General features: G+C 38.7%; 2 protein-coding genes across 9 annotated transcripts in view; one reads left to right on the forward strand and one right to left on the reverse strand.

Annotated features, from left to right (window-relative positions):
- The window catches only part of LOC125779268 (uncharacterized), a 465,548-nt gene that overhangs the window by 95,111 nt on the left and 343,608 nt on the right, over positions 1–26,829 (reverse strand). The gene's annotated exons all lie outside the window — the stretch shown is intronic.
- Positions 340–26,829, forward strand: part of LOC125779281 (myosin-13-like) — a 279,252-nt gene continuing 252,762 nt past the window's right edge. For both annotated transcript variants that reach the window (XM_049460461.1, XM_049460460.1), the window contains exon 1: positions 340–4,002. In XM_049460461.1, coding sequence (XP_049316418.1) covers positions 1,136–3,028 — 1,893 coding nt within the window. In that variant the 5' untranslated portion in view covers positions 340–1,135 and the 3' untranslated portion in view covers positions 3,029–4,002. The remainder of the gene's footprint in view (positions 4,003–26,829) is intronic.

The following is a 26,829-nucleotide window of genomic DNA, read 5'->3' on the forward strand; positions in this document are numbered from 1 at the left end:
TTTTGAGTTAGAGACAATTTTTGAGACTTGACATGATTTTGCTATTCTGTAAGCGACAGTCTCAAAATCTATTACATACTGTTACAAAAGTAGTATTACCGTGCGATTCTGTAACGTGAGACAGTCTCAAGTCTCTAAATTTGAGATTTTAAGTTAGAGACAATTTTTGAGACTTGAGACGATTTTGCTATTCTGTAAGTGACAGTCACAAAATCTATTACATTTCATCATTCAGAGATGTTTTTACACTTGAATGGAAATAAATATGCCGATATCAAATATTAAAATATCTATAACATCGTCAAAAACCATAGTTATCAATAAAAATGAAAATATATGTTGACTTTGTTTCATAATATTTACGAAATTTATGTAAAATTTATTCATTTTTAACTTTTTCGTGTTTGAGTTGCTTACAAAATATAAAAATACGACAATCGATTAATATCTATGATGATCTCTATTCAGTATATTCAAAATGACAGACAAGAGCTCTTTTTAGTTTTGTGACCGGCTAACTACCAGGTCTCAATATTTTGAGACTAACGCTAGAGACTGTTTAGTGAATAGTAACTAGTCTCAAATTGAGACTTTGCCTCAAAATGTCTCAAATAGAGACTAGAGACTGGTTACAGAATCCCGCTATTAAGTTGTATTTGTATTACTATATGCATCCCTGATTATGAACAATAGCTGTAGGTATATGGAATAGCATTTGTCGAAACAATAGACATCTGGCGCCGCACTGTCTGCTTGTCGAAACAATAGACATCTGGCGCCACAGCCGTCTGCTTGAACAATTGCAGAGTCTGGCGCCGCGGCTGTCTGCTTGCGACGGCGCCGTATAGCATTATGTTCTGGTAATTTCCAGACGCGATATTCTAGAAGGACACGTCGGCATCAGCGAGAAGTGCGTGGCTATATAAGCCGTGGCAGCGCCAACGTAATCAATCAGTGCGAAGAGTAAACTGCTATAGTGTAGACGAGTTGTGAAATAAAGAGTTGTTGAATTAAATTAAACAGTGTTGATTTTATTTGTCAATCCAGAGATACGAACCTAACAAAGTAAACTAGCAAGAGTAAATTCGTAACAATTGGTGTCAGAAGTGGGATTGTCAAATAATCCAAAATCAAGATGGTTAAATTCGGAGAATTGAGAATTCAGGCATTAAAAAAGGAACTGGAGGAGCGTAATTTGCCGATAAGCGGGCAAAAGGCGGATCTGCAGGCACGATTGCGTGAAGCAATGGAAGCGGATGGAATTAATGTGGACGAGTTCGAATTTGTTGGGCCAGAAACTTCTACAAAGGTAGAAGAAAAAGTAGAAGAACAACGAACATCATCGAGTGTGGACATGAACATGCTGTTAGTGGCTATACAGAAAATAGCTGAAAATACAGAAAATGCAGTGCAAACAGGAAATCGTCTGGCACAGCAAATAGCTGAAAATGCAGAAAAGGCAGTGCAAACAGAAAATCGTCTGGCACAGCAAATAGCTGAAAATACATCACAAATAGCAGACAATGCAGTGCAAACCGAAAATCGTCTGGCACAGCAAATAGCTGAAAATACATCACAGTTAGAGTCTCGCCTTACACAACAACATCGTTTGGTACAACAGATTACGGAAAATACTACACAACTACAAAAACAAGTGCAAGAGAAATTTTCAAAATTTGAAGACGAATTAAGCACTTTAAAAAATGACGAAGAAAATTTAAAAGCAGAAGTTCTTCAATTAAGTAATCGTGTGCGAGAACTGGAAGTGCATGGCCCTGCACCATCAACAAATAATCAAAGATTGAAGGCACCCACATTCGATGGAAGTATTCCATTTCAAATTTTCAAACTTCAGTTTGAAAAGACAGCAATGGCCAATAACTGGAATGCAGCGGACAAAGTAGCGTCCTTGTTTTTATCATTGAAAGGACCTGCGGCAGAAATCCTTCAGACTATTCCAGACTGTGAACGGGACAACTATGAGGCATTGATGAGTGCGATAGAAAGACGATATGGTAGTGAGCACCGGAAACAAATATACCAGATCGAACTGCAAATTAGGGGTCAGAAGATAAACGAGTCATTGCAAGAGTTTGCAACTGAAATAGAACGACTGGCTCATTTGGCAAATGCAGATGCACCTGTGGATTACATTGAGAGGGTAAAAATTCAATGTTTCATAAATGGAATTCGTGATGTGGACACCAAACGCGCCACATATGCATTGCCAAAAGGAACGTTTGCTGAAACGGTTTCGCATGCCCTCACACAGGAAACAGCTTCCCTACTAAGTAAACCAGCACACAAAGTACAAAGAGTCGAAATGGAACAACCGGCGCTGATGGAAGAAATATTGAAGACTCTGAAGACAATTGCTGCACAGCGAGTAAATACAACAGGCAGATGTTTCAACTGTAGAAAAGCGGGTCACTTTGCCCGAAATTGCAAGATAAAAGTAAACCCATCAAAATGGAAACAACCAACAGAACACCGAAAGAGGATTCACCACAAAAATGCGGATGCATTATCACATCGCCCTTGTCCACTGGAATTTAAACATTGCTCCAAATCAGAAGGAAAAGAAGGTATAATCGACGTGCGATTACTGAATATAGAACCTGAAGATGATTGGACTCCTCACCGCATCAGAATCAATCAGCTGGAGGACCCTGATCTTGCAAAGCTGATAATAGCCAAAGAAAATGGGGTACGACCACCAAAGGAACAAATAAGTAGCGAGAGTCCAACTGCAAAAGCATATTGGGCCCAATGGAACAGCATAAACCTCGTTAATGGATACCTTCATCGTACCTGGGAAAGTGAAGATGGCAAACAGTCTCGTCTGCTGATCATAGTACCGAAGTCCATGATCCCGAAAGTATTGAAAGAATATCACAATGGACCTAGTGGAGGGCACCTTGGAATTACAAAAACTATAGAGAAGATTAAACAACGGTTCTACTGGATCGGTTGTCGAGATTCCATAGCAGAATGGATAAGTAATTGCGTAGAGTGCATGGCAGCTTAAGGTCCTAAAGCCAAAAGTCGCGGTAGGCTACAACAGTACAACATGGGATCACCATTTGAACGAGTCGCAATGGATGTTGCAGGTCCGTTCCCAACCAGTACGGCCGGAAACAAATATCTACTGGTTGTCATGGATTATTTCAGTAAATGGCCAGAAGTATATGCCTTACCAAACCAAGAAGCAAAGACAGTAGCCGAAGCGTTTGTAGAAAATTGGATAACAAGGTTCGGAGTGCCCGTCGAATTACACTCAGATCAAGGCAGGAATTTCGAATCTTCCATTTTCCAAGAAGTCTGTACATTATTGGGCATCCACAAGACACGGACAACAGCGTTACACCCACAATCAGATGGGATGGTAGAGAGATTCAACCGAACGCTCGAAGAACATCTGCGGAAAATCGTTGATAAAGATCAACGGAATTGGGACAAGTGCATCCAGATCCAGACACGCCAGCAAAGATTATTTTCGGATCTGATCTGCGACTCCCTGCTGATCTTAAGTTTGGAACGAATCCTACAGCTGTAAGAAATGATGGAGATTATTGTTCTGCCTTAAAGGAAGAAATGAATGAATTGCATCTAATGGTAAGACAGCATACGCATCTGATGAGCAATAAGATGAAGGACCGGTTCGATCAAGCGGCAAATTCAAAAGGTTTTGAAGAAGGTGATCTGGTCCTGTTGTACAATCCACTTCGAAAGAAAGGCTTGTCCCCGAAACTGCAGACAGCCTGGGAAGGACCCTATATGGTGATGAAACGACTTAATGATGTGGTATACCGCATACAAAGAAATGGAAAAGCACGATGTAAAATGAAAGTAGTACATTTGGAGAGGCTCGCCCCATTTGGTTCAAGAGGATTTGTGCCTAATCGGGACGATTAGGCTTTAGTGGAGGGCAGTGTTACAAAAGTAGTATTAAGTTGTATTTGTATTACTATATGCATCCCTGATTATGAACAATAGCTGTAGGTATATGGAATAGCATTTGTCGAAACAATAGACATCTGGCGCCGCACTGTCTGCTTGTCGAAACAATAGACATCTGGCGCCACAGCCGTCTGCTTGAACAATTGCAGAGTCTGGCGCCGCGGCTGTCTGCTTGCGACGGCGCCGTATAGCATTATGTTCTGGTAATTTCCAGACGCGATATTCTAGAAGGACACGTCGGCATCAGCGAGAAGTGCGTGGCTATATAAGCCGTGGCAGCGCCAACGTAATCAATCAGTGCGAAGAGTAAACTGCTATAGTGTAGACGAGTTGTGAAATAAAGAGTTGTTGAATTAAATTAAACAGTGTTGATTTTATTTGTCAATCCAGAGATACGAACCTAACAAAGTAAACTAGCAAGAGTAAATTCGTAACAATACATTTCATTATTCAGAGATGTTTTTACACTTGAATGAAAATAAATATGTCGATAGCAAATATTAAATTTCCTATAGCATAGTCAAAAAACATAATTATCAATACAAATAAAAATATATGTTGACTTTGTTTCATAATATTTACGAAATTTATGTAAAATTGATTTATTTTTCATATTTTCGTGTTTGAGTTGCTTACAAAATATAAAGAAACGACAATCGATTAATATCTATGATGATTTCTATTCAGTATATTCAAAATGGCAGACAAGAGCTCTTTTTAGTTTTGTAACCTGCTAACTACCAGGTCTCAACATTTTGAGACTAACGCTAGAGACTGTTTAGTGAATAGTAACTAGTCTCAAATTGAGACTTTGTCTCAAAATGTCTCAAATAGAGACTAGAGACTGGTTACAGAATCCCGCTATAAATTTCCTATAGCATAGTCAAAAAACATAATTATCAATAAAAATAAAAATATATGTTGACTTTGTTTCATAATATTTACGAAATTTATGTAAAATTGATTTATTTTTCATCTTTTCTTGTTTGAGTTGCTTACAAAATATAAAGCAACGACAATCGATTAATATCTATGATGATCTCTATTCAGTATATTCAAAATGGCAGACAAGAGCTCTTTTTAGTTTTGTAACCTGCTAACTACCAGGTCTCAATATTTTGAGACTAACGCTAAAGACTGTTTAGTGAATAGTAACTAGTCTCAAATTGAGACTTTGCCTCAAAATGTCTCAAATAGAGACTAGAGACTGGTTACCGAATCCCGCTATATGTCTACACTTGTCGTCAGAGATAAAAAGATGCCCAACTCTCCTGTCACTGTAAACATGAGAACCGCTCACCTATCAAACTTTGACAGTCGACTGGATCGGAAGGTCTTCACGTTTTGCAATTGGAATGACTGGAACGGCCAGAAGAAATTATACCAAAAATAAAAATTCAAGATCGCAGAATGTTCAGGAGAGCGGCTTTTCTGAAAACATGGTAAAGGTTCAGGAGAGCGGCTTTTACGAAAACGTGCACAAATTTTCACGGAAAAGGTCTTAAAATACTCGTTTTTAATTCTCCTTTACGACTATGTATGGCGCGTGCCTTAAATATCAATAGGGGTATTCTCTTGCTCTTGCAAGATTGCAGATTGCAAAAATACTACACCGAAATATACAAGGGCACGAGAGCACCCATTGCAGAATCTAGTGATATATGAGCGGCTGATTTAGTCAATTTGTTGTAAATGACTATTGTGCATAGCTATTGTGAATTAGCGCGCCTTCTGCATACATTTTTAACAAAAAAAAAACTGTAACAAAACTTTATAATTTAAATAGAAATTATAAAATCTAATTAGAATTTACCTTTCTCAACAATTTAACGACGTAATATGTCTTTATGTAAAATGGCAATACAACAGGGTTGCAATTTTATTTTTGCGTGACATTGCACGCAAATATACATGGATTTTGGTCTGACATATTTTACAGCCATTGCAAATAATTTTCTGCGTGTGTTTGTTGTTGTGCCGTTGTAAATTTGCAATGCTTGCACCGTGCACCGGGGTTTGCAAGAGCAAAAGAACACCGAAATGATAAATTCACTTTTACACTTTACACGTCTTTAGATGTTAAAATTATACTTTCTATAAGTTATATACACGTAATAATTGATGTTGTTTAGTTAATCGATAAGAGAAATTGGTTTTTATGTTATTTTTATAAAAATATGAAAAACTTCACAATCACTTCACTTCAACGAAAATGGCAAGGTTATGTTCGAAATTATGTTGTAAATTCAAATGGCTACTATTTATTCATGCCCTGATCGTTTTCGAATTATCGATACTCTCGATATTCGAGACTGATCGAGAATTGGTAAAAATGAGAAATACATAATAGGAAAATTTATAATTCATTATTATTGCAGAAAGAAGAAGAATTTGGACACAGAAGAATTATGAACATATGGGGTTTTGGAGCGACCAGGGATATTTTTTTTCGAATTATAAATTTTCCTATTATGCTTTTCTCATTTTTGCCAATTCACGATCAGACACGTATATTGAGAATATCGATATTTCAATTTCTTTTTATTTTTCCAATTAATAATATTTTTCTATTATATATCTCTCATTTTTATCAATTCTTGTTTAGTCTCGAATATCGATATTTCGAACCCGATCACTGCTTGTATCACTAATGCTCAATTGAATTTCGAACAGTGATGTCATTTATAGCGTAAGTATCGTGCAAAATCGCAATATTTTTTATTGTTTTTATTGCAAAAAACAGAAAAATGGATAACGCGACATATATATTTGTAAATTGGAATTAAAAACATGATTTTTAAGACATTTCCCGTGAAAATTGGTGCACGTTTTTGGAAAAGCCGCTCTCCTGAACCTTTACCGTAAACATTTACAAATTTTCTGGGGAAATGTCTTAAATTTTTTGTTTTTAAATCTACTATACGAATATAGATGGTGCATCGTTTTAAGATAAGTATCTTTTTTTATTTTTAATGAAACAATTCCCTGTTTCTCGGTGTCCAACGTATATTTTCCGTCAATCACTTAAATTTTTTTTTATAATGCTTGTTGCGTCAAGCGACGAGATATATATGTATTTTTAAACCTGAAATTAAAATTAAGCAAAATGAATTATAAAAAATTAGAAAATATTGGATTATTTAAATTATTATATACTTACCTTAATAATACATTTGTAATACTAAAATATTACTCACCTTACTTACCTCAACGTAATCTGTTACAATATTTAACAAAAGTTGAAAATTAGCCGCTCTCCTGAACCTTTACCGAAAACATTTACCAATTTTCTCGGGAAATGTCTTAAAATTTTTGTTTTTAAATCTACTATACGAATATAGATGGTGCATCATTTTAAAATAAGTATCTTTTTTTATTTTTAATAAAAAAAAATCCCTGTTTCGCGGTGTTCAACGTATATTTTCCGTCATTCACTTAAATTTTTTTATAATGCTTGTTGCGTCAAGCGACAATGTACATATATACGTATATTTAAACCTGAAATAAAAAAATCATTTTTTATCGCTATTATTTGTGACAGGCAATTAGGCTTATTAATTTTATTCACGCATTCCCAAGTTTTATTATCGCTTCTCAAAAACGCTTGAGAATTTTTCATGGCGCCCGAGCAGGGACTAAGTTCGTGAACTTAGTTATATTTTTAATAAAGTGCCAACTAATATTGTTAGTGCTAACTTTCGTTTCTAATTGCCTGTCAACTCGTTTCGTTTTCGGCCTTTCGACAAGTGAAGTGAAAACAAATTAAACCTGAAAAAAAAACAAAGAAATAAAAACATCAGATACTTATATACATAGAAAACACAAAGCAAAAACGTGTAGTGCAGTGGTACCGAAGTACATACAAAACAAAAAATAAAGAAATAAATAAAACATAAAAATTAAAGAAGTTTTTAAATAAAAAGATAGAAAAGTGTTAAACACAGTGGCAAATATATGTGCATATACCAAAAAAGGCTAAAGGAGAAAAATATATTTAAAAATATATACAGCCATATATACTTACATATATACAACGTTAAAGTGGAGTGAAGTGACATGTAAGTTAACACATAATGCCCAATTTCCAGTTGGGTACGAATGTGGTGAGGCCAATACAACATCAGCAGATTGTGTGGGCAACGACCGCCACTAAAGCAACGACATATCAGATTACGTAAACAATAACAACCACCAAGGCGGCGAGGCGGACGGACAGCAAGCGACACGCAAGTGAGCGTTTTTACATAAACAGTACCAATAGCCGATTGCGTAAATAGTTGACCAGCGATCGTTGCCTGCACTATCACCAATTGGATAAACAATTGTATGAAGCAGAGTCAGCACGACGCAGACGTCAAAGCCGGCAGCGTCGACTACTGAATATGCGTTCTTAGGGCTTGTTTAAATGAGTTAAGCATCCGCCCACTCTACCCGGAAAAACTGGCGCACCTTAATAAACCAGCTCAGTTCACCACAGCAGATGACACTAAAACACAACTCACCACATCAGTAAATCAACCCACTCCGCAAAAAGGATGGACAGGAAAAAATCAGGTCTCTTCGTTCTTCACAAGCCGCACCCGCACATCAACATTCGCGCATTAAAATTCGTCTTCAAGATATTCGCTTCTTCACTGCGCCGCGGATTTCCCACTTTTTGCTTCGAGCATCATCGTCCCGCCTGCGCCGTCTTACAACCCTACAACGCATTCTACCTCGATTCGACGCGATATATTTTCGCAAAACATTGTATTATAAAAAAATCGATAATTTAAAATAAATTGTACTCTTTCAATAAATAACCTTTTTTCTTTTGAAAGACTCTCGCGAATGTGAGTGCAAGTGGAATCATTTAAATTGAGTGGTTGGTACTCATCGATAAATTAATTTATTACCTATTTAGTCAGGGCTTAATGGTTAAGTTAGGTATTGGGCTAGTTTAGATTTGAGCTTAAGCCGGAGCACACGAGGCCTGGCCAATAAAGAGTACTTGCAAACATATAACTTGTATAATTATTGCCGCGTCCGACGACCGGCTCATACAGTGATTACAGCGTACATCTTTTACTGGCGCTCAACGTGGGGCACGAAGAGGAAAATTAGCGATCAACAATCAACTACCCAGCCACAGAGCAACGGAATTACCATATTTATTGAAAAATCATGTAAGTGAATGGCACAGCCAATCGTCATCATTTGTGAAATTAATAAAGCAGCGTTATATAAAGAGTGAAGTGATCTTTTTTTTTACTTTTTTATTGTGGTGGCCGTTAACGATTGCGCCGCGTTTGAGTGAAAAAATACTTGTGTGTGTTAGTTTGTTCAGGGTCTAATGAGCCACCCGCTTTACGATAAAGAGCTTTACGATAACTCAGTGCAGGAATTGATAAACCATACTAGCAGGTTACGTGTGGCAGACGTAGCGGAAACAGAAACGGAAACGGGTATGGACGCAAGACAGGTACAAGCGGTGTTAGAAGCCGCATTGGCGGCACAGGCCGCTCAATGGAAACAGGTTATTGATGAAAAAATTAGTGAAGTTAGAAACGAGATGAGTGCATTGAGGATCACAACCTCTGAAGTAGAAAGCTACCAGAAAATTGCGATCGTGTAGTCAGACGTTAGACCTCGTCAAGTCATTAAACAAGAGGAATATATTTCGTGGAGGCAGGCAGCGATGGCCGCCTACGAATTATTCGAACCTTATGAAGGCAGCGTAAAGCATTACGAGGCAGTGGGTATTATTCGGAATAACATTAGGGGTTCAGCGAATAATATACTGGCCTCATTTCTAGTTCGTTTAAATTTAGGCACCCAACGGAATACCAACAGGCACAAGCTGCCGGTATTCACAATGCTCCCGTTCAGGGAAATAAGAGACAGAATAATTCAGAGCGTATGACAGATTTTAGGCGTCAAAAGATCAACAATTTGAATCATTCGGATGTTGACCAGGATTTCCAAGCATATGAGGTTGCTGCCGCAGCTGCAGTAGCAGAGGTAGACAATGAAAATGCGATTGACTATGAAAGTGACTCTATTAATTTTTTAGAGGCCACTCCCGGCTAGCGTTCCTTGAGCGGACGTTGGCTGGGAAAACACTAAGGTTTTTAATTGACACGGGGGCAGCAAAAAAATATGTCAGGCCCGTAAAGGAGCTTAAAGGCGTAAAGCCGGTAGACTCCCCGTTTAATGTGAACTCTATCCATGGGTCCAATAAAATCAAACAGAAATGCCTGATAAATATTTTCGGGGTAACATCCCCATTCTTTGTGTTGGATAGTCTATCACTGTTCGACGGAATCATAGGCCTTGACCTGCTAACGCAGGTGGGCGCGACTATTGACCTAGACGGAGGCAAAATAAATTATGGTACCATGTCAGAAGATCTGCAATGTCATAAGTGTAGCAACGTTAACTTTACAAATGTCAACGACATACAGGTACCAAGTTCAGTGAAGGCAGAATTTAAAAAAATGATCCTGAAAAGGATTAAGGCATTCGCAGACTCTAACGAGCTGTTGCCATTTAACACTTCGGTTGTGGCCACGATCCGAACCAAAGATAACGAGCCTATTTATTCGAAGTTGTACCCTCACCCAATGGGAGTGGCAGATTTTGTCGAAAAGGAAATAAGAGAATTGCTACGCAATAAAATCATTAGACCGTCAAGGTCCCCTTACACCAACTCAACCTGGGTCGTGGATAAAAAGGGTTACGACGAGTTAGGCAACAAAAACAAACGTCTGGTTATTGATTTTAGGAAGCTCAACGAGCGCACTATTGCCGATAAGTACCCAATGCCGAATATTTCAATGATTCTGGCAAATTTAGGGAAAGCTAAGTACTTTACGACTTTAGATTTAAAGTCAGGCTACCATCAGATTGTCCTCGCCGAGCAGGATCGCGAGAAAACGTCTTTTTCCGTTAACGGTGGGAAATATGAGTTTTGTCGATTGCCATTCGGTTTGAAGAATGCTGGAAGCATCTTCCAGAGGGCGATCGACGACGTCTTACGCGAACAAATTGGCAAATCATGCTTGTTTACGTCGATGACGTCATAATTTTTTCCGAAAATGAATCGGAACATGTCAAACATATAAATTGGTTTTTGGAAAAATTGTGTGAGGCCAACATGAAAGTGTCACGAGAAAAAACACATTTTTTTAAAACAAGTGTGGAATATCTCTGTTTCATAGTAACAAGAGGTGGGGCAAAAACTGACCCCACAAAGGTCAAAGCCGTTCAGGAATATCCTGAACCTATTTGTTCAGCCTTAGATCCTTTCTAGGGCTAGCAAGCTATTACAGGTGTTTCATAAAAGATTTCGCCTCCATAGCAAGACCTCTAACTGAGATCTTAAAAGGTGAAAATGGGTTAGTAGGGATGGCAAACTCGATTCCGATTCTACTCGAGAATCGAGTTTTCTCGTAAAATACTCGAGTTTTCGGAATCGATCTTCAGTAGTCGGAGTCGATTAAGAATCGATTCTTGACATTCGATTTTACTATTAATTAAGTGACCAGTTTCAAGTTATAAGCTTAGTTTCCAGCTCTCAAGAATTGTAAAAACTTCATATAAAAAAACGCTTAAGAAACGGTCAAGAAACTTTCCTACGATAAATTTACTGGTAAATGTTCAGAAGAGCGGCTTTTCCGAAAACGTGCACCAATTTTCACGGGAAATGTCTTAAAATACTCGTTTTTAGTTCTACTTTACGAATATGTATATTAACGCCAGATCACTTAAATATGCTTCTGTTTTTAAGATCTGTCCTGGAAAATGTACGGTTTTCTTAAACTGACAATTAGCTTATTGTTCTTTTACATATATTAAATTTATTTAAAAACTTATTTTATTAAACTTCTTTAAATAACTTGAATTATTTAAAAAAAATTTAAATGAAATGTAATGTTCCCTGTACCTTATTTATAAACAAAACAATATAATTGTTTTTAACTATTTTTGTGTTTTATTTAATCGATTTGAATTATTCATTCAATTTATGCCTTGTGATTTAATAAATAAATTTTTGTCCTTTTAATTTAAAATCGATTAGAGTCGAAAGAATCGATTTTTGCCCCCGGATAATCGATTCTTAGAGTCGAAAAATATAGAAAAATAGTCAGAATCGAGAATCGATTCTGTAACCAATTTTGCCATCCCTATGGGTTAGTAAGTAAACACAAGTCTAGAAGGGTACCCATTGATTTTAGTGAAGCGCAACGCAATGCCTTCGAAAGATTAAGAAACATCCTAGCATCTGAAGATGTCATCTTAATGTATCCAGATTTTAAAAAACCATTTGATCTAACGACAGACTCCTCCGCTCACGGCATTGGCGCAGTCCTCTCGCAGAATGGTAAACCAATTACTATGATTTCAAGAACGCTGAAAGATAGGGAAATGCATTATGCAACAAATGAAAGAGAATTACTGGCCATAGTATGGGCTTTAGGGAAACTTCAAAATTATCTCTACGGGACTAGGGACATCAACATCTATACAGACCACCAGCCTCTAACGTTGGCGGTTTCTGATAAGAAACCGAATGCAAAGATAAAAGATAAAACGGTAGAATTGTCACTGACCTACACGGTCGAAGCAACAGAAAACCCGATAAACTGCTTCAGGAATCAAATAGTTTTGGAGGAGTCGCGTTTCCCTCTGAAACGAAATTTTATGCTCTTTGGCGGGAAAACTCGCCACGTTATTCACTTCATAGATAGAAACAGCCTCATTGACGAAGTAAAGGAGATTATTAACCGACTCGTGGTGAACGCGATTCACTGCGAGCTACCGGCGCTAGCCAGCATACAACACGAATTGGTAAGATGCTTCCCATCTACCAAATTCTGGTACTGCAAAAACATGGTGTCGGATATTACGAACAAGGATGAACAAAGGAAAATAGTCACTACTGAACAAATCGTGCTCATAGAGCTGCGCAGGAAAATGTGAAACAGATCGTCTGTGCCAATTATTTTCCGAAAATATCCAAATTGGCAAACGAAATTGTCACAAACTGCAAAATATGCACGAAAGCCAAATACGATCGACACCCTAGAAGGCAGGAACTCGGCGTTACGCCGATTCCATCGTACACAGGTGAAATGCTGCACATAGATATTTTCTCCACAGACAAGAAGCATTTTTTAACTTGTGTTGATAAATTCTCTAAATTTGCAGTAGTTCAACCGATACCGTCGCGGACAATAACGGATGTAAAAATACCCATCCTCCAGTTGATTAATTTCTTCCCAGGAACAAAAACTATTTATTGTGATAATGAGGCGTCCTTCAACTCAGACACCATTGTGACTCTGTTGAAGAACCAATATGGGATTGATATAGTAAACGCTCCCCCTCTCCACAGTACTTCCAACGGACAGGTAGAGAAGTTTCACAGTACCTTGGTAGAAATTGCTAGGTGCCTTAAACTTGAAAGAAGAATAAGCGATACAATGGACCTGATCACTCAAGCTATGTACCATTGAATACAACCGAACAATACACTCGGTCACAAATAAAGAGCCTATTGAGGTAATATACGCCTCAACCGAAGAATTCCGAAAGGAAGTGAAAGGTAAAATTGAACAAGCACAACAGGCTCAGCTCGATTGAAATAACCCGTCAAGGCAGAACAGGGTCTTTGAAGTGGGGGAAAAGGTAATGGTAAAAACTAATAGAAGGTTAGGGAACAAATTAACCCCCCTGTGTGAAGAGAGGAGAGTAGAGGCAGATCTGGGGACAACAGTCCTAATAAATGGACTTAGCCTTAGAAAATGACGACATTAATTTCTAATCACCTCATATTGCTTCTTTAGGTTATCAATCACAATACTTCTCACTTTCGGGATAGCGGCAGCCAAGTTAACGGATTACTCACACTCGCATTACATACCGGTAGTGGACGGCGACGCACTAGTATGGAACGAATACAATTACCTGAGGCACTCAACTAATTTGACCGAGTTTATGCGCATGACAGACGAAACTGCCAACATGACGGACCTGTTCCCGCAGTCGCACATGCAAAAGTTGCTAGAGACTGACAATGGACATGTTAGAACATTACTAGCCGCTATAAGCTACATCATAGAATGGCAAGAAGCCTAGACTTTCTGGGTTCAGCCCTTAAATTTATTACAGGTACCCCAGACGCTGACGATTTCCACCAAATTAGAATGACAGAAGCTCAACTAATAGAATCCAACAATAGACAGGTAGTGATTAACACAAAGACACAGGAACAGATTAACGCACTAACTAGTACGGTAAATGAACTCCTCAAAGAAGCGAAGAAAGAAAAAATCGATACGGCGCACCTTTTTGAAAATTTACTCACTCGAAATAGGATTATGATCACGGAAATTCAGAATATAATGCTCGCAATAACCCTTGCGAAAATAAAGGTAGTAAATCCAGTAATCATTGATGACGAGGGTTTGAAATCTATATTGGTTGGGCCAATCACAGATATAGCAACCACTGAACTAATGGAAGTGTCAACCGTTAAAGTTATTCAGCACAATGATGTAATTCATTTTATAATCAAATATCCTAGAATTAAGTTTTTGTGCAGGAAAGTTTTGATTTTTCCGGTGGTACACAACGGCGTCGTGCTGCAAATCAATGAAAACACAATGGTCGAGTGCAAGAGCGGAAATTTGACGGTCAACAACTGTCAAGCAACAACAACTTCAACCTTCTGCAGATTAACTACAAATCCAACATGCGCTCTGCAACTTCACACCGGTGGCACAGCACATTGTAATACGCAACCTAGTCACCTTAACGCTAGCACCATAGTTGACGATGGAGTCATAATCATTAACGACAGCCCAACCAGAATCGCCATTGATGAAACACCTGAGAAAAATGTAAGTGGCACGTATCTCGTCACCTTCGAGGACCACGTGTTCCTGAACGGCACTAAGTACGTTAACAGGAGAGGTGAAGTACAGTGTGTTTCACGTTAATAACACCAAGTGGTTCGAAATAGTCTCGGCTAAAAGCAAAAAAAAAATTAAAATTAATTATATACATTGTGTAAAAGTGCCGTATGACAAAAAATTAAGAGTTAACCGTGAAGTGCCGTTAAAAACTACCGCAACAAAATGCCGCTTTTTGAGCCGTAAGAGTGAAGTACCACTATTAAATACTCACCGCTTCCAGTGCCGCTACCAAATCCCGTAAATATTTATATAGTGCCGCCAAGTGTCCAATTTTGCTACATCAACTCCATCACATCGCTGCCATCATTCACTGCTGCCATCAGTCGCTGCTACCATCACTTGCTGCTCCCATCAAGTCGCTGCTGCCATTATTCACTGCTGCCATCAGTCGCTGCTACCATCAATCGCTGCTGCCATCACTCGCTGCTGCCATCAAACCGCCGCTGCCATCAATCCGCTGCGGTAGTGGGAATGAGCTGCCGCTGTATCCTGTGACAAAGGGACGTAAGCGCCGGCAAACAGCCGACGCACCAGGTAACGAGTGCGAATTACTGAAAGCAGTGCAAAAAAAAGGCAAACTACAACAAAACGAGTGCACTTTCAGTTTTTGGCTCTCCCTTTTCACTTCATATTATATTGATTTATTACATATATTGTATTGTACAGGGTAGGCCATTTAAAGTTGACCCATCTGGCAACGCTGTAACTTTTAACAGCGCTGACAAATCGGCTAATGTCATACCGCGTTAGAAGCGTCATTCGAAGACAATTTATACCATGGAACAGTACACTCCAAAAGAACGCGCTGAAATTGTTCAGCTTTATATTCAAAATAACTTTTCAATTGTGTTAACTCAACGTGCGTTTCGCAAAAAAAATAAAGTGAAAAGTGCTCCAGTTAAGAACACAATTAAGTCCTTATACGCAAAATTTGTGAACACCGGTAATCTCAGTAATGCCAGTCATGCATCCAGACAACGCACAAGACGTTCTGATGAAAATATCGAAGCTGTACGAGCCAGTATTGAGGAGACTCCATCGACATCGAGTTATCGCCGCTCTCAGGAATTAGACATCTCTCGCACCACTCTCCGACGCATAATTCATAAAGATTTGAAGATGTTTCCATATAAAATTCAAATGGCACAAAAACTAAACCCAGCTGATTATCCGCGACGCCTTAATTTTGGCAAATGGGCCATCGAAATGGCTGAAAACGAACGAATATCGAAAAATGGTGATGTTGACTGGCCACCGAGATCACCAGATTTGACGCCACCAGACTTTTATTTGTGGGGTTATTTGAAATCCAAGGTATACGCTAATAAGCCAAAGACCTTAGCTCAACTGAAAGCCAACATTCGACGTGAAACAGCCGCCATATCATCCGAAACATTGGCCAAAGTCATGGAAAATGTCGAAAAAAGAGTGCATTTAGCTGTCAAAGCTAAAGGTGCCCATTTACGCGATCTAATTTTTAAATATTAGCTGAAACAAATCCCCTTGGACCAAAATAAATTATTTTTGAAATAAACAAAAAACATTGTTTTCTTTTGTTCTTTTTTTTTTAGAAACAAATGGGTCAACTTTAAATGGCCTACCCTGTATTTAGTTTACATACATACATATCTATATTAAACATACTTCCACATATACATACGTATGTATGTGCGAATTCAAAGTGAATAAGGGATTTGGGATTTTGCGGTAGCCCTTTATTTTAAAATAAAGGTGAACAATTCTTAATTGCGAAATTAAATTATTATATTTTTTCGCAATTTTTTCGATCCGCGTTTGCAATTATTGGTCGTTTTTTCGCAATTTTTGTCGATTTTCGTTCGGACATTTTCCGATTAAATTACTTTTTTGTGCTATTGCTCATTTTGCGCATTTATTGGTTTGGCTTTCGTATACTTGAGAATCGATATTATTTTTTTTCTCGTTTTCGTAACCGATTCCAAATATATTTGTTGCCAACTTTTATTGCTATTGGTTTGGCTTTCGTATATTTGGGAATCGACATATATTTTTTCGTTTTCGCCATATCGATTCTTAATATATCTGTTGCCAACCGTTATAGTCCTTCTTTCGGAAATTTAATTTAACCAACGCAAAATGAGCAAGCCAAAGCCAACTTTCACAAACCTGTCTCCAAGTAAGGAGTTGACGGACTTAAAATCGTTAAGACGTCAAAGAACGGTTGCGAAAAGTAGTATTTTGCGCATTAAAATGGGCCTTCTCGAAAAAACTATGTCTTTAGATCCAATAGAATTGGAATATCGTTTAGATATATTAAATTCACATAGTGAAAAATTAATGAAATGCCAATCAACGATTGAAGAAATTGATGAAGACGACATGGCCCGAGGGGAGTTAGAGGACATAATTGTTGAAACGAAGTCCATAATTAAGTCAATTTTAGCAAAAAATAAAAATTGCCGAAACATCTTTCGTAGCTTCTCGCAGCTCAAGGCTCCCTAAAATGAATTTTCCGAAATTCAAGGGAGAATATTCAGAGTTTAAAAATTTTATGAGTTTGTTCGGGAGCTTGGTTCATAATGATCCAAATATCGCAGATATAGAAAAATTTAACCATTTGGTAAATTGTCTGTCTGGAGAGGCTCTGGGAACAGTTAAAGCATTTCAGATGTCGGATGAAAATTATCCGAAAGCGTTGGCAAGTCTCAAAAAAGTTTATGATAATAAATGTTTGATATTTTTCAATACAATACATAAACTTTTTGAGCTGCCAACAATCCCAAAGCCTTCTGCGCCTTCCCTGCGTTCAATGATTAACGAAGTGTCAGCGGTATATGATTCATTGCTATCGCTGGGCGATGAAAATCAAATAACGAACGCAATAATCATACACATTGTAATGACAAAGGTTGACCCTGCCACTCGATCCAAATGGGAAGAAGCGCTGGACCACGACAAACTGCCACTGTGGAAGGACTGTGAAGCCACCCTAAATAGGAGATACCAGCAACTACCAGCAGAAGGAGCATCACACTCAAGGACGAAGCCCATACCAATAGGCAGTACGAGTCATGGGAAGGAACAACAAATGGATAGGACCAAATCGGCGCTAGCTGCAGCAAATACGAGGCAGCCTCTTTGTCAACAGTGCAAATCGAGGGATCACCATCTAACTGACTGCTCTACTTTCAAGGCTCTTCCGGTGCAACAGAGGTTCGAGTTCGTCAAATCGGTACCCTTATGAATAATTGCTTGCGTAAGGGACATACCGTTTCCAAATGCAGAGCGGATCGTTGCTGCATATGCAATCGATACCATCACTCGCTGTTGCACCAGTATCCAGTGTCCTTCCCCGCTGCACCTCATCCGCAACCATCAACGACACATGCCATGCATACAGCCAGTATGCCGGATCGGGTCATGTTGGAAACAGCAGTAATTTTAGTGAGGACCAGCTGTGGAGATTACCTGCCTGCGAGAGCGTTGTTGGACTCAGGCTCCCAGGTCAACTTTATGACGGAGGACTTAGCACAGAAGTTGCGGATTCAACGTTAGCACAAAACATTAAGCGTAATTGGAATTGGCAATTCAAACACAAAAGTCAGATCAAAACTAAACGCGTTTGTCAAGTCGCGGTTAAATAATTTTGAATTTTCGGCGGATTTCTGGGTAATGCGATGCATTTCGGCAAATCATCCGGACAATAACATCAATGTTAGTGGCTGGAAGGTTCCGCACAATATTGAATTGGCGGATCCCGAATTCCACAAATCTAAAAAAGTGGATATCCTATTGGGTGCTTAAATATTTTTGACCTTTTAGCTGTTGGCCAAAATAAAAATGGTCCTAACCAACCAACACTTCAGAAAACCCTTTTAGGATGGATTGTATCTGGCAAATACGCCAGTAATATAAGTTCTCCTCCCAGATTACATAGCACACTATGCCAAGCTGAAAAAGACTTTACGTCAATAGATTCAGAGGTCCAAAAATTTTGGGCTCTAGAAGAATTACCTTCAGAATCAAATACACACCAGAGCAACAAGAGTGTGAAAATTTTTTCGTGAAAACAACTCAAGTATTGCCTTCAGGACGGCTTCGGGTCAGAATGCCATTTAAAGCTGACCGTAAGTTACTCTGTCACTCATATGAAACCGCAGTTCGGCGGTTTCAGGCCCTGGAGAGAAGGACATTAAAAGATCCAGACCTTCGTAAAATGTATCTGAACTTTATGAATGAATATAGAGCATTGGGTCACATGAGCCCAACGAACAATAAGATCCCGAGTGAGCCACACTACTTCATTCCGCATCAATGCGTTTTAAGGCCCGAGAGTACAACAACCAAATTACGTGTTGTCTTTGATGCTTCGAGTCGATCTTCAACTCAAATAGCGTTGAATGAACTTTTGATGGTAGGTCCAACCATCCAACAAGAATTATATTCAACTCTTCTTCGTTTTCGCTTACATAAGTATGCACTAACAGCGGACATTACTAAAATGTACCGTCAAATAATTATGCATGAAGAAGACAGAAAGTGTCAACTTATTGTGTGGAGAGAGCATCCTTCTGAGCAAATTCAAATTTTTCGTCTTAACACCGTAACATACGGCACTGCGCTTGCTCCATTTCTCGCAACACGGTGTTTGCAAATGCTCAGTGATGCCAATACGATGAAATATCCACTCGGTTCATTGGCCATCAAAAGAGACTTTTATGTTGATGATTTATTAACAGGGTTCGAAAATTTTGAGTCTCTAGATCATTTGAGAAGTGAGGTAAATAAAATATTAAACTCGGCAGGTTTCACCTTAACGAAGTGGTTTTCGAACCACCATAAAATTTTCGACAGTGATTGAACTGAAAAGTCATTAAGCTTCAATGACAAAAGTTCCACTAGAACGTTAGGAATCCATTGGTTGCCAAAAGAGGATTTGTTTCGATTTGTTTTAGATGACAATTTTAATGATCTGCGAGCCACTAAACGAAACATATGTATTGTCAGTTTCTGCTCGACTTTTTGATCCTCTTGGATTACTAGCCCCACTAGTTACCAAAGCAAAAATCTTATTGCAAGAGCTTTGGATCAAAAAACTAGATTGGGATGAGTCGATTCCATTGCGCCTTGACACTAGCTGGCAGAACTTTAAAGCCAACCTAATGCAGCTCTCATCGATAAGCATTCTTCACTACGTAAACTTTGAGTCGAGTGCCATCTGCCAAATACATGGCTTCTCCGACGCCTCAATAAGGGCGTACGGATGCTGCATATACATACGAAGCCAATCTGCTAGTGGTATTAAATGCATGCTGCTTACTGCAAAGTCTAGAGTGGCTCCGCTGAAGACCAAATCTCTTCCGCGTCTTGAGCTCTCGGCAGCACATCTTCTTTCGAAATTATGGTCAAGAGTAGCGCCTATGTTGAGTCGACATTTCGAAAATATTACATTTTGGACAGACTCTGAAATCGTTTTACATTGGATTAAAACACATCCATCTTCACTACAAACCTTCGTCGCAAACAGAGTGTCCGAAATCCAAGAGTTGACTGACAAAGTACATTGGCGACATGTGCCAACGAAACAAAATCCTGCGGATCAAGTGTCTCGTGGTTGTAACGTGGACGAATTGAACAATTCAATATGATTTGGCGGCCCACAGTTCCACCTAGAAGACCCTGCATTATGACCAAATAATAACCACTTCCAACTCTCACCAGAAGTCGAAGCATTAGAGAAGAAGAAAACTACATTTACATTAATTTCGACTGCTGAGAAAAATTCAATATTGGACCTCATTGAAAAATTCTCTTCTCATAAAAAATTGCTTCGTGTGGTCGCATATACATCTATTACCATGGATCAGGCGAGATAAACTTGAGCTTTCTAAAAATTACACATTTAGAATTTGCGGATGTTATTCAAAAATTGCATAAAGGCACCACGCTACCCGCAAACTTGCAAAAACTCAACCCGTTTTTGCATGAGTACTCGGATAAGTCGCTATCGTTCAAATTAATCCGAGTAGGAGGTCGCTTATTAAATGCACCTCTCTTATACGATGCCAAATTTCCGCTTTTATTAAATAAAAGTTCGCACTTCGTTATAACGTATTTACGGTTCCTGCATATTCGAAATCACCACGCTGGGGCTAAAGCGTTGGTTGCGCTTCTTCGAGAGCGCATATGGCTAATTAATGCCCGAGAAGCTTGCAGTAGAACTGTAAGAAACTGTATAAATTGTTTTCATTACAAGCCGAAGTTGCAAAACCAAATAATGGGAAATTTGCCAGTCGAAAGACTTCGAGCACTACGGCCCTTTCTTATATGTGGCGTGGATTTCTGTGGTCCGATATACACAACGTTAAAAATACGCGGCCGACCACCCGTAAAACATATATTGCAGTTTTCGTTTGCTTCACTTCCAAAGCAGTACATTTAGAATTAGTTTCGGACCTATCTTCTAATTCATTTATTCTCGCCCTAAAAAGGTCCATTGGACGTCGAGGAATCCCGACGAAGATATTCAGCGACAACGCCACCAATTTCGTCGGCGCCGATCGCAAGCTGCCATATAGTTAATTATAATTTTTTCTATTATGTATCTCTCATTTTTATCAATTCTGGTTCAGTCTCGAATATCGGGGGTATCGATATTTCGAAACTGATCGCCGCTTTGTATAGTGCCCAATTGAATTTCGAACAGTGGTGCCATGTATAGCATAAATATCGTGAAAAATCCTTATATTTTTTATTGTTTTTATTAGAAAAAAACATAAAAATTGGTAATGCGCCATATATTATTCATAAAGTAGAATTAAAAACCAGAATTTTAAAATATTGGGGAAACTTTATTATACCATCCCACGCTTTCAGGTTTAAAAGTGGTATGGTTGGATAGGGCTCCAGATTAAGAAAATATATAATTATAGCCACCGCAAACATATAGTTTTCGAGATATTTGCATTTAAAGTTGAAAATTTTGCAAATTTAATTCCGCAATTTCTCTATTTATGGTAACTTTTTCTTTCATATTATGCACTTTTTATACACTTACACTTCACAGCAATATTTGTACATATTTATTTTATATTTGTTACTTAGATATTTGCTTAAAATAAGCATTTTATTTTTTACACAAATTTCACTACATGCACAATGACATAAGTGTTCCGTGTTGTCAAATAATAAGTGTTACCACATCCCGAACGATTGAAAACAATAAAAATGAATAAAAAAACACTCAAATGAAGGAAAAAAATAAACCTGACCGATCCAACACCGGGGTGTGTCAGGTTTTTCTCCTTTTTGCGTTGCTTGCATGCTTTACATGCTTCTTTTTTTCGATTGTACGTAATTTTGACATATGTATCAATAAAAGTTTTGTTTTGAATCCTCAGATGTTTGCTCTGATACAACCAAATTCAACAAAGTACTTGCAAGCGTAACTCCAGCAAAATTAATAGAAATCCCAACAAGACGGGAGTAAGCAATTCACAAATACATTTGCAAAGTTTCATCTCTTATACTAATGCATATCCATATGCAACTTTTTGTCTTGAAATAGAAAAATGGTATTGTAAGAGTAGCAACATTCATCATAAGAAAGTTTTGAATGTGTAAGAATGAGACGCACATATTGACAATGGGTTTATTAAAAATTGCCGTTCAATCGCCATTCGAAGAAAAATTTGAAGGATCGTAAAAGATTTGAAGAGCATCAGGTAAGTGGCAAATATGCTATAATTTATAATTAGAATCTTTTCGAAACAAGGAAAACCAAATAAATGGAAGAATTATTGAAATTTTATGCAGCCACACATATGTATTTCCTCGGTTAATCTTATATTTTGCAATAGCAGTCATTGTACAATTGCGATCATGTCAAATCTGCCAGCAATAGTAACAGACTCACAAGCTAGCTCAAAATTAACAAGCTTAAAGATGCAGTTAATAGCGTTATAAAAAAATTGTGGGTCCTACAAATACCCTGCAACAATTTGACATATGCTGTTAGATTTGGGTGAATCTAGGTGTAAAATACAGTGCGCTATACCAAAAAAGGGATAAGCAAGAACAAACGCGTCGCATATTAGAGATAGGTAGGTAGGATTGCAGCCCTGATGTCCAGTGCCCTGTTAAGGTAGCTGTTACTGTGTGGATACTTTTCCTAGACGTATTTAATAAGTCGTTAGTTCTTTTCTTGTCATATGTTGGCCATAATTGCTTAGTTATAATACATTTTGTTGTGTTTTTCCATCTGTTATTTGAAAATTAGTGAAATTGTCTATTGTTTTTCTTTTGATCGATCCTAGCGGGCTTGGTATTAGCTCCGCCTCGGATTCGTTCAGGAAAGTCCCTGCCTTTGCCTACTCGTTTGCTTTTTCGTTGCCGAAAATGTTCCTGTGGCCGGGAACCTAGATCAAATTTAGGTGGAGCTTGTCTTTTATTGATATCAGTGCTTTCTTGCAATTGTGGACTATACTGGAATCTGTCTGTAAATATTGCTGCTTTACATATCCTCTCGTGGTTTTCTAATAGAGCTTCGCAGGCCTTTTCTATGCCCAGTACTTCTGCTTAGAACATGCTAGCCGAGTTCGGTAGATCAACCGAAAAAATAATCCCGTGCCTACTCCGCAGTCCATTTTGGACCCGTGGGTATAAACTGATACCATATCCCCTCCCCTATTGAGCTTCTTCTCTATTCTCGTATAGAGGGTATCCTCACCTGGAAGTGTCTATTGAAATCAAGCATTGGGAGAATGTACTCTGATTTATTATAAACCTGTAAACACCAAAAAAGAATTAAATAAAAAGAATGAATAACTAAAGAAATGACCCATATCAAGTGTCGCGATGACCGTTGCACCAGTTTTTTGTGACCAATGAACTACCAAACAAATGACCTATCGACCAGATTTCTGTAACACATGGGTGACCAGTTCAGAAAAAGACCGACATCGACGTGTAGTGAAGGAGGAGAAATCGCGGATAACGAAGGTATTAATTACTGATAACTCACCGATGATCAGTTACTTAACTATTACTTGTAGGGATGCGTACGGAAACGGACAAATTTAGCTACATTCGTCGTAGAATTATGAAAAATTTGGCCGGAGTCAGCCATGCCGTCTTCAACGTATATTAAAAATGTTTCCGCTGGATAACTGAAGGTATAGAGATTTGTACCACAGGCTGAGTTAACTCATATACAAAGGATATGCGGAAATTTCTGTTCTTTCAAAAACCTCAGGAAAGTTGGTGCAAATCTACCGGCGGCAGCGCAGTAGATCTACGTCACGTGGAAAATCGGTTATTCAGCAGACGCACATTTTTCGTTGGTATCATGCAAAATGTGGGGCGAATGCCACTAAATGTCACCAACCGTGCTCGTTCACTCCTGTATCTAGTTCTCGTCATTAGGCCAGCTCTGCTTATACCATATTAGAGCCCGGAAAGCACCCTGATAATCAAACAGGTCATCGCCTTTGCATTTACGACACATCAACAAAATTCTGTTTTCAAAAGACATAGGAGCGGACATATCCGTCATACCGAGGTGCGGCGAAATTAGCTAGAGCACATCCATAATATCTGTAATTGTTATTGTTTGCCGCAAATGGCTCTCCCGTACAAACATACGGAGAAGTCATATCTATATTAAATTTAAACCTACGCCATGGATACCTTTGAAAGCTCATAATCGCCGAAGTCTCGCAGGATATACTTGGTACGCCTCATAGACCGGCAGGCACTGGTCAAACGTAGTTTAGTAACATAACCTAAACATCCAACGAATATATCAAATATAAATTTTACGCAAGAGTTATCGGAACACACGTCAACAAATACAAGGAAGGTTCGACGTCGAGAAGCTGCAATCACAACAGACAGCCAAGCGATTTTCTACTCAACTTGCACTCCTGCTCTCTGAGAGCACACAGAGTTGAAGAGGGAAGCAAGATACATTTGTTGACAAAAAAAGAGAGAGAGATAGGCCGAAATGCGTGAAGGCTTGACAAGCCGGCCGACAGGGGTAATGCTCGAAAATTCTACGAAAAGATACGGTGACTAACAGAAAGTTTCAAGACTGGACCATACTCTTGTAGAACACCCAAAGGTGATCTAGTGACTGATGTGACCTGCTGAATGCCAATGAAAATATAACGCCAGGAGAAGGCGAACCCGATTCCCTAATCGATGACGATAGAGCAGATGTTCCATTTCCTGAACATGAAGAAGTTCTAATAGCAATTACCCACCTGTTGAACAACAAAGCGGCGGGGACCGATGGCTTGCCGGCCGAGCTATTCAAACACAGTGGCGAAGAACTGATAAGGAGCAAGCATCAGCTTCTTTGTAGATATGTCCGGACGAAAGCATGTCCAACGATTGTAATGTAAGTGTAAGTGTGATCTGCCCAATCCAAAAAAAGGGGAGACCTCACAATCTGCGCCAACTACCGTGGGATAGGCTTCCTCAACATTTCATATAAGGTTCTATCGTATTTGTGAAAAATTAAAGCCCATCGTCAACAAATGTGGCTTTAGACCTGGCAAATCAACAACCCACCAGATATTCATCATGCGCCAAATCTTGAAAAAGACCCATGAAAAGAGAATCGACACACACCACCTCTACGTCGATTTCAAAGCTGCTTTCGACAGCACGAAAAGGAGGAGGAGGAGTGTACAGCTGCTATCGTATGCTGATGATATTGATATCATCAGCCTTAATACCCGCGCCGTTAGTTCTGCTTTTTCCAGACTGGGCAAAAAAGCAAAGCAAATGAGTCTGGCAGAGTACGAAGGCAACACAAAAAATCCCCTGTCATCAAACTAACAGTCGGTACTTGGCTCTCACATCACTGTTGACAGTCATAACTTTGAAGTTAATAGTAGTGAGGAGTGATGCCACTAATATGTAAAATGTAAAATTATTCAAAACTCTAACTAACCTGACGTTATTTTGCAAAGAAAAGCATAAAATAGCTCTGTCATTTTTAATAACAATTGGTAATTTAAAACAAATAAGTTTATCTATTTACTTATTTTTTGCATAAAAAATTTCACTTTAAACAAAATATTAAAATTTCATTGAAGTGAAAGAGAAAGTTTAAATGAGTTAAGCATCCACCCACTCTACCCGGGAAAAACTGGCCCATCCTAGTAAGACACAGCTAATCTACCACAGCCGATGACACCATAACACATACATTACCACACAACACAACTCACCACACTTCTACATCAACCCACAAAACATAAAGGGTGGTCCGCTGAGCAGGTTCAACATTCGTTCTAAACAATCCGTCTGCACAACATTCCCTTCTACACTGCGCCGCGTCGACACCGTTCAACACAATTCGACATTAACAATTCGCACGTCAACATTCGCTACCAACATTCGCCACGTCAACAATTCGTCACGCGCTCCTCGCTGATGCACTTTCGTATGTACGTTCGATGATACGCGGCGCCAAGTAGATCCCTCATGCGTTCGACCACGATCCGAAGCAACTTAATCGCCAACACCGGCATCATATTTTATTGACTTGTAAAAATACAAACTTAACGCTTTAAATAAAATAGTTAAATACAAACCTAAAATTCAGATACTTTTATTTCAGTCAAGGCAGTGGTGTGTGTTCCTCAATAAATTGGGTATAATTTTAAACATTGTACATGCCGGCCATTATTATGTCTCTGCCTTCTTACAAATGTTCATGTAGAAGGATTCACGACGCCATTTACAGTTCACTGTCGTGCTGCCCTATCGTGTCGCGCTCTATGTGTTCAGCACTTGATGCGACGTCAAAGCGACACCGCACTGTGTTGTTGGTGGAAAATCTGGGCTGTGCTGAAAAAATAAGCGAACGATCGGCGATTGTCACCGCTTCCTTTGCCGCTCTAACAGCATAGCCTACAAACCA

The sequence above is a fragment of the Bactrocera dorsalis genome, chromosome 6 (assembly GCF_023373825.1).
Source record: "Bactrocera dorsalis isolate Fly_Bdor chromosome 6, ASM2337382v1, whole genome shotgun sequence".
Taxonomy (NCBI): Eukaryota; Metazoa; Arthropoda; class Insecta; order Diptera; family Tephritidae; genus Bactrocera; species Bactrocera dorsalis.